The sequence below is a fragment of the Ascaphus truei genome, chromosome 10, assembly GCF_040206685.1.
Source record: "Ascaphus truei isolate aAscTru1 chromosome 10, aAscTru1.hap1, whole genome shotgun sequence".
NCBI lineage: Eukaryota > Metazoa > Chordata > Amphibia > Anura > Ascaphidae > Ascaphus > Ascaphus truei.
The window spans coordinates 56,603,220-56,613,154 of NC_134492.1; the positions used below are offsets into that span (position 1 = coordinate 56,603,220).

A 9,935-nucleotide genomic window follows, 5' to 3' on the forward strand; every position below is an offset into this window, starting at 1 on the left:
AATCGTGGCCCACTGCAAGGTCCCAAACCGTGGCCCACTGTAAGGTCCCAAACCTTAGCCCACTGTAAGGTCCCAAACCGTGGCCCACGGTAAGGTCCCAAACCTTGGCCCACGGCAAAGGTCCCAAACCTTGGCCCACTGTAAGGTCCCAAACCTTGGCCCACTGTAGGGTCCCAAACCTTGGCTCACTGTAAGGTCCCAATCTAGACCCGTGTTATAATCTGGGTAAAACCCGAGGTCGGCGTCGAACAGGAGAAGAGAGGGAAGCCCTCTCTCTGTGTCACCTTCCACTCCTGAGCCGTGACCACGTGTTTCAGTTTGGTTCCCGAGAACATCTCCAGCAGCAGAATGCCCAGGCTCCACAAATCCACGGCAGACGTGCACCCGGTGTGACTCTGCTGCCCGGTCTGGGCCAGTCTGTTCTGTAACTCTGCTTCTGGTGCCCGATACCCGTCTGTCTGGATGTACTTCACGTCCTGAGAAAGGAGAGTATACTAAGCAAGGGAGGAGGGGCCGCCAACAGAGGGGGGAGGGCAGGAGGGGGGCGCCAACAGAGGGGGGAGGGGGCGCCAACAGAGGGGGGAGGGGACGCCAACAGAGGGGGGGAGGGAGGAGGGGACGCCAACAGAGGGGGGAGGGGAGGCGGGGGCGCCAACAGAGGGGGGAGGGGCGACAACAGAGGGGAGGAGGGGCGACAACAGAGGGGGAGGGGAGGAGGCGGCGACAACAGAGGGGAGGAGGGGCTGACAACAGAGGGGGAGGAGGGGCGACAACAAGAGGGGGGAGGGGCGACAACAGAGGGGGGGGAGGAGGGGCGACAACAGAGGGGGGAGGGAGAGAAGGGGCGACAACAGAGGGGGGAGGGGAGGAGGGGCGACAACAGAGGGGGGGAGGGGAGGAGGGGCGACAACAGAGGGGGGAGGGGAGGAGGGGCGACAACAGAGGGGGGAGGGGAGGAGGGGCGACAACAGATGGGGGAGGGGGAGGAGGGGGCGACAACAGATGGGGGAGGGGAGGAGGGGCGACAACAGAGGGGGGAGGGGAGACAACAGAGGGGGGAGGGGAGGAGGGGCGACAACAGAGAGGGGGGGAGGGGAGACCAACAGAGAGGGGGGGAGGGGAAGGGCGACAACCGAGAGGGGGGGAGGGGAGACAACAGAGAGGGGGGGAGGGGAAGGGCGACAACCGAGAGGGGGGGAGGGGGCGACGACAGAGAGGAAGCAAAAGGACAGATAACACACAAGACCCCTCACAGTGATACGCAGACCCTCCCCGAGGTGACACACAGCCCCCAGAGGTCTAACAGATGTGGCACATATGTGCACATAGAGAAAAACACACACACACACACACACACACACACACACACACACACACACACACACACACACACACACACACACCTGAAGGCCTTCCTTGAAGCTGAGGCCAAAGTCAATGAGTTTGAAGCACTCCTCATTTGCGCTCCACATGACATTGCGCGGCTTCAGGTCGGCATGCACGTAGCCCTCCCGGTGGATGAAGGACAAGGCTTCCAGGATGTCTCGGGCGCAGAGCTGAATCATCCACATGGAGCTGCCCTGGTGACTGCAGTGCAAGAGCAGCTCCGACACACTGACATCCAGGAGCTCCAGCAGGAGGCAGTATGTGGGGCCGCCCGCCGACAGCGCGTTCGTGAACACACCGTACAAGGAAACTGCAACACACACAGACAGGAGTAAGCGGGAAGCCCACCGACTATTCAGTTTCACAACCAGGGGGCCAGGGAACCTGGAGGATGTGCAGTGTGCCCTGGCCCCAGGGGTAAAACTTAGCAGACTGGTCAGTGGGCACGGCCCGTGTCTTCATCTCCTGAACGCCACGTTTGAGGTGTGTGGGAAGATGGGAGGAAAGGAAGGAAGGAGCGAGGGGCTGTGGACGTGCGTGAGGGGAGTGGGTTTCATGGCTGTGGGTGGGAAGGGTGTACTTTTTGTGGCGTGCAGGAAGGTATGTGGTGTAAGAGAACAAGGCTGAATGTGGTGTTTATCACTAAGAGGGCGAGTGCAGTGTGAGAATAAGGAGTGTGGCTTGTGTGTTGAGCAAGAGAGAGAGTATGATGTGAGAAGGTGAATATGGAGTGTGTAACAAGAGGGCAGGTGGGTTACATGTGAGGAGTGAGATCTGAAGAGCAGAGGCGCCAGAGAACCCCATCTCTAATCAAATACACAGAATCTGCCTCCACACTCAACTCATCATGGTCCATTCACCAGAGTGCTCAGCTGTCCCACCTGTAACGCTCATCCCATTTCTAAGAAGTTTATAAAGCTGCCTCCTTTGTCACAAAACCACCCCCCATCCCCCCCCCCCCCCCCAGTCATTTCCAGCAATCCCGAGCGGGGCGCTAACTTAACACATGCCCCTTTACTAAAGACACAGTAATCAAAGACATGATGACATGAATAACAAAAGAAAATCCCAAAGGTGTCATTCAGATCCCCCTCTTTCTGGGGTCCTCCCAGTGAGACTGCAAAGTCAGAAACAAAAAGGAGTACCCAGCCATTGAGCGGATCTACCAGCAATGGTACCAGTTCATGGGGTAGAGTTGCTCCTCACTGGGACACCCTGAGAAAAATGCTACAAATGAGTGGATCTGCCATCTTTCCATCTCACAGGGAAGAGAATAATAATACTGTGCTTTGGGGTCCGTACCGATGTTCCGGTGACCTTGTAACTCCTCCAAGGTCGTCCTCTCCTTCCAGAAGCCATACTCCCCGCTCTGCAGGTCTCTCAGAAACTCCTTCACGGCTGTCGGTGCGGCCCCGGAGCCAGGGCTCACCTGAAATACAGTGGCGGAGGACCCTGCGCCGAGCCGAGCTTCCACCGACCAAAATCTGCCAAAGACTTCAAACCCCCCAGGGAGAGGGGGTGACGTATTCCCCAGGGAGGCGACCAGCTGACTGTGCATCACCTCTGCAGACACAGTCACATTCCCTGGCTGCGTCTCTGCTCTGAGCCGGCGCCGGGCTCCATCACCCTGAGACACAGCAGAATATAAACCCAGCGTTAGCACACCCCTACTCCAGGAAACAAATATAACGGTAATGAGGTAAATGAGCGGCTCACACTTCAGGGGTCAGTAACGCTCACGTGTTATATATATATATATATATTCACATTCTTAGTGGGGTGTCTGCTGTGTATCCTAGCTCTATAAGGCGGGGATCCCCGGCTCTGCACATCATGCTGCGATGAGTTGGGGGGGTGAGGGGGGATTACTATTATACTATCGCCATTATATATCAGTGTTGAGTATCAATATTATATATCAGTGCGGAGTATCACCATCTATCTATATATATATATATATATATAAATTTGAAAATCTTGGTTGTGAGTGTCTGGAGACCATTTGATTGGTCCGTCAGTCCGCCCGTCCTCCCACGGCTCTCATTCGCCGGTGTCTCGCCTCCCCCTCCCGATGGCCCTCCCCCCCACGGCTCACATTGGACGGTCCAGGCCACCAAAAGTAAGTAGGACACCAAAAGTAAGTACAACAACCCCCCGCCCCCACTATCACCACTCAGGCCCTCAACGGCTGTCCGCACCAGCTCCGTTTTTGACCCCCCAGCTCCATTTTTGACCCTCCCCCCCAGCTCTGTTTTTGCCACTCCCCCCAGCTCCGTTTTTGACCTCCCCCCAGCTCCGTTTTTGACCCCCCCCCCAGCTCCGTTTCTGCCCCTCCCCTTACACACACACAGTGACAGACAGACAGACACACACACACACACACACACACACACACACACACACACTGTGACAGACACACACAGTGTGACACATACACACAGTGACACACACACACACAGACACACAGTGACAGACACACAGACACACCGACAACCCCCAAATTTCCCCCCCCTGACCCTTCCTTCCCCCCCCCCACCCGCACCTTCCCTCCCCCAACCCCTGCCTTCCCCGCCACCCCTGCCCCTGCCTTTCACCCACCCGCCGCCCCTAACCTACCCGCCTCTGTCTTTCACCCACCCGCCGCCTGCACTCCCGCCTCTGCCTTTCACCCGCCCCGCCCCTGCTTTTCACCCGCCCGCCCTTTCACCAAACACCACCTGCCCACCCCTGCCTTTCACCCACGCGCCCTCCCGCCCCTGCCTTTCACCCACCCGCCACCACCCGCCTCTGCCTTTCACCCACTCGCCGCCCGCACTCCCGCCGCCCTCCTGCCTTTCAGCCACCCGCCGCCCGCACTCCCCCCCCTTTCACCTACCCGCCGCCTCACACGCCTGCGCCCGACATTAGCCGCCCACACTCACCCGCCACACCTCACCCACCCGACACACTCGACACACACCTGCCGCCTCCCGCACCGACATCACTGACCAGCTGCCGCACCCACTCACTACCCACGCGGCGCCTCCCGCCTCACACCCACCTGCACGCACCGACATCACTGACCAGCCGCCGCACACACTCACCAGACACCCGCCGCCTCACACCCTAGCAGGAGCCCCACCCAAAGCCAGCACTCACTACCCACCCGCCACCCGTACTAAACACCCACCCGCCGCCTCACACCCGCTCACACCCTAGCGGGACACACACCTCACATTTTTACATCACTTATGTCACCAAAATATACATTGTACTGTGGTGTGTTTACAATAAACTATTTTTAAACAACAACATCGTATTACATTTTCTTCCATGTTTCTTTTCAACATCATTATACAACCTTTCCACCAAATAGTCATCCTATTGTTCCCCTATTTATAACTAATACTACCTATTACGGATTTACATCCCGGGCAACGCCGGGTATATCAGCTAGTCACATATAAGTGATAAGTATCACTATTATATATCGGTGCTAAGTACCACTATCATATCAGTGCTGAGTACCACCATCATTACACATCAGTACTGAGTATCTAACCCCTGTAGTTACCTGCTTCTTGAGCTGTTTATTCCAGGCTCCTCACACCCGGGAGGAGGACGCCATGCTCAGGACAGGATCACAGGAAATGACATCACTGGGTATCATGCGTTTCAAGCCTCGCTTTCGTATAAGCCCCGCCCATGCATTCTCTGGATATTACAATGGCCTTTTTTTTTTTTTTTTTTTTTTTTAAATACATGAATCTTTATTTAAAAATGAAAAAAAGTGCAGAGAAAGAGACTGCTCGCTGAGAGGAGCCAGAGTTCTATTATCCACAGTGGGCTATTTGGTCCTAAAGGAGTTCAGATGCCGTGATACTTTCCAGGGGTCTAACGTGGTGTAATGACATGTACAGAGCTTTCCAACCCCCACAGGTCTCTTCTTCACATGTACAGAGCTTTCCAACCCCCACAGGTCTCTTCTTCACATGTACAGAGCTTTCCAAACCTCACAGGTCTCTTCTTCACATGTACAGAGCTTTCCAAACCTCACAGGTCTCTTCTTCACTTGTGCAGAGCTTTCCAAACGACGTCGCAGAGATGAGGAGCAGGAGGAGATGGAGAAGGTTAGAGGCCCCACGCTCTTCCCCCGCACAGAATGAAATTGTTGGGGGGCACCCTTGCACCCCCCTGGTTGCGTTACTGATCTGCACAAAGTCCCAGCCTCTCTCACTGTGATAAAATTCTGTAATCTGATTGTTCAATGTCACATGACCCCGTTGCCATGGCGACGCGGCACAACAAGGCTTCTGAATCCCAGCAGGTAGGTTACAGAGTCCTCACGCGATCCCCCAACATTTAATTGAAATGCCTTAGGGAAGAACGGGCGGCCTCTGAAATCGCTGCACCCTCACTCCAAAAAAAACCCGCGCCCCCCCTGTGTTACAGCACCCCAAACCCGACATTCTGTACAAGTCAATATGTCGTTTGTTTAACACCCACCACCCGGATATGGTAATAGGACTGGGTTGGCTATCCCTGGAGTCCAGACACAAAGCTCATGTTTCCTGTCTCACCTTCAAATACAAGTTACCCAATTATCTGAGCCGGCTTCTCACCCCCCACTGTACCCAGCACTTATCCCCATTGCATCCACCCCAGAAACCTGCTTATGGTCCCAAGGATGAATAAAGGATCCGGTCGCTCTTTCTCCTCGTACCAATCCCCCCTAATACTGGGACAATTTACCTGAGTACCCCAAATCCACCTCCTAAGTGCCCTGAAGACCTTAACTGTTTCCTACTGTGTGTATAGGGTTGCCTGCTGGCTTCTCCAAAAATATTGGACACAATGATGAAAGGTGCAACACGCTAGAGAGACACTGTTTCCTTCTCTCCATGGACCCACCCCTCAGGCTCCTGACACCTCCTCCTGATTGGCTCCTGCTGGGTAATACAACCAATCAGGATAGAGGAAGTTGCCCAGCCCCCTAGTAACAGCCATGCTCAGGGAAATCCCGCGCCCCCCAAGCTGGTCAGGTCACTATGTCCAGAGAGGTAATACCGGTATACACATACACGCCCAGAGAGGTAATACCGGTATACACATACACGCCCAGAGAGGTAATACCGGTATACACATACACTCCCAGAGAGGTAATACCGGTATACACATACACGCCCAGAGAGGTAATACCAGTATACACATACACGCCCAGAGAGGTAATGCCGGTATACACATACACGCCCAGAGAGGTAATACCGGTATACACATACACACCCAGAGAGGTAATACCGGTATACACATACACACCCAGAGAGGTAATACCGGTATACACATACACGCCCAGAGAGGTAATACCGGTATACACATACACGCCCAGAGAGGTAATACCGGTATGCACATACACGCCCAGAGAGATAATACCGGTATACACATACACTCCCAGAGAGGTAATACCGGTATACACATACACGCCCAGAGAGGTAATACCGATATACACATACACGCCCAGAGAGGTAATACCGGTATACACATACACGCCCAGAGAGGTAATACCGGTATACACATACACGCCCAGAGAGGTAATACCGGTATACACATACACGCCCAGAGAGGCAATACCGGTATACACATACACACCCAGAGAGGTAATACCGGTATACACATACACGCCCAGAGAGGTAATACCGGTATACACATACACGCCCAGAGAGGTAATACCGGTATACACATACACGCCCAGAGAGGTAATACTGGCATACACATACACTCCCAGAGAGGTAATACCGATATACACATACACGCAGAGAGGTAATACTGGTATACACATACACGCCCAGAGAGGTAATACCGGTATACAAATACACGCCCAGAGAGGTAATACCGGTATACACATACACGCCCAGAGAGGTAATACCGGTATACACATACACGCCCAGAGAGGTAATACCGGTATACACATACACGCCCAGAGAGGTAATACCGGTATACACATACACGCCCAGAGAGGTAATACCGGTATACACATACACTCCCAGAGAGGTAATACCGGTATACACATACACGCCCAGAGAGGTAATACCGGTATACACATACACGCCCAGAGAGGTAATACCGGTATACACATACACGCAGAGAGGTAATACCGGTATACACAGACACGCCCAGAGAGGTAATACCGGTATACACATACACCCCCAGAGAGGTAATACCGGTATACACATACACGCTCAGAGAGGTAATACCGGTATACACAGACACACCCAGAGAGGTAATACCGGTATACACATACACGCCCAGAGAGGTAATACCGGTATACACATACACGCCCAGAGAGGTAATACCGGTATACACATACACGCTCAGAGAGGTAATACCGGTATACACATACACGCCCAGAGAGGTAATACCGGTATACACTAACACGTCCAGAGAGGTAATACCGGTATACACTAACACGTCCAGAGAGGTAATACCGGTATACACATACACGCCCAGAGAGGTAATACCGGTATACACATACACGCCCAGAGAGGTAATACCGGTATACACATACACGCCCAGAGAGGTAATACCGGTATACACATACACGCTCAGAGAGGTAATACCGGTATACACATACACATCCAGAGAGGTAATACCGGTATACACATACACGCCCAGAGAGGTAATACCGGTAAACACATACACGCAGAGAGGTAATACCGGTATACACATACACGCCCAGAGAGGTAATACCGGTATACACATACACGCCCAGAGAGGTAATACCGGTATACACATACACGCCCAGAGAGGTAATACCGGTATACACATACACATCCAGAGAGGTAATACCGGTATACACATACACGCCCAGAGAGGTAATACCGGTATACACATACACGCAGAGAGGTAATACCGGTATACACATACACGCCCAGAGAGGTAATACCGGTATACACATACACGCCCAGAGAGGTAATACCGGTATACACAGACACGCCCAGAGAGGTAATACCGTTATACACATACACGCCCAGAGAGGTAATACCGGTATACACATACACGCCCAGAGAGGTAATACCGGTATACACATACACGCCCAGAGAGGTAATACCGGTATACACATACACGCCCAGAGAGGTAATACCGGTATACACATACACATCCAGAGAGGTAATACCGGTATACACATACACGCCCAGAGAGGTAATACCGGTATACACATACACGCCCAGAGAGGTAATACCGGTATACACATACACGCCCAGAGAGGTAATACCGGTATACACATACACGCCCAGAGAGGTAATACCGGTATACACATACACGCCCAGAGAGGTAATACCGGTATACACATACACGCCCAGAGAGGTAATACCGGTATACACTAACACGTCCAGAGAGGTAATACCGGTATACACATACACGCCCAGAGAGGTAATACCGGTATACACATACACGCCCAGAGAGGTAATACCGGTATACACATACACGCCCAGAGAGGTAATACCGGTATACACATACACGCCCAGAGAGGTAATACCGGTATACACATACACGCAGAGAGGTAATACCGGTATACACATACACACCCAGAGAGGTAATACCGGTATACACATACACATCCAGAGTGGTAATACCGGTATACACATACACACCCAGAGAGGTAATACCGGTATACACATACACGCCCTGAGAGGTAATACCGGTATACACATACACGCCCAGAGAGGTAATACCGGTATACACATACACGCCCAGAGAGGTAATACCGGTATACACATACACGCCCAGAGAGGTAATACCGGTATACACATACACGCCCAGAGAGGTAATACCGGTATACACTAACACGTCCAGAGAGGTAATACCGGTATACACATACACGCCCAGAGAGGTAATACCGGTATACACATACAAGCCCAGAGAGGTAATACCGGTATACACATACATGCCCAGAGAGGTAATACCGGTATACACATACACGCAGAGAGGTAATACCGGTATACACATACACATCCAGAGAGGTAATACCGGTATACACATACACACCCAGAGAGGTAATACCGGTATACACATACACATCCAGAGAGGTAATACCGGTATACACATACACGCCCAGAGAGGTAATACCGGTATACACATACACGCAGAGAGGTAATACCGGTATACACATACACGCCCAGAGAGGTAATACCGGTATACACATACACGCCCAGAGAGGTAATACCGGTATACACATACACGCCCAGAGAGGTAATACCGGTATACACATACACGCCCAGAGAGGTAATACCGGTATACACATACACATCCAGAGAGGTAATACCGGTATACACATACACGCCCAGAGAGGTAATACCGGTATACACATACACGCAGAGAGGTAATACCGGTATACACATACACGCCCAGAGAGGTAATACCGGTATACACATACACGCCCAGAGAGGTAATACCAGTATACACATACACGCCCAGAGAGGTAATACCGGTATACACATACACATCCAGAGAGGTAATACCGGTATACACATACACGCCCAGAGAGGTAATACCGGTATACACATACACACCCA

At 52.5% G+C, this 9,935-nt stretch overlaps 1 protein-coding gene across 1 annotated transcript; it reads right to left on the minus strand.

The window, feature by feature from the left end:
- Positions 1 to 188: 188 nt before the first annotated feature.
- On the minus strand, positions 189 to 5,043 carry UHMK1 (U2AF homology motif kinase 1). The gene is made up of 4 exons (XM_075615526.1): positions 4,940 to 5,043; positions 2,689 to 3,013; positions 1,404 to 1,696; positions 189 to 476 (listed from the first exon to the last, which is right to left on the minus strand). Exons 2-4 carry the CDS (start codon positions 2,942 to 2,944, stop codon positions 204 to 206), a joined length of 822 nt encoding a protein of 273 aa, XP_075471641.1. The 5' UTR covers positions 2,945 to 3,013; positions 4,940 to 5,043; the 3' UTR covers positions 189 to 203.
- Between the last annotated feature and the right edge of the window lie 4,892 nt (positions 5,044 to 9,935).

Coding starts and splice junctions, on each gene's coding strand:
- UHMK1 (XM_075615526.1), bottom strand. CDS start 2,944: ATGCACAGTCAGCTGGTCGCCTCCCTGGGGAATACGTCACCCCCTCTC. Junction 1,697..2,688: donor ACAAGGTCACCGGAACATCG/GTACGGACCCCA, acceptor TGTGTGTTGCAG/TTTCCTTGTACGGTGTGTTC. Junction 477..1,403: donor GCTTCAAGGAAGGCCTTCAG/GTGTGTGTGTGT, acceptor CTCCTTTCTCAG/GACGTGAAGTACATCCAGAC.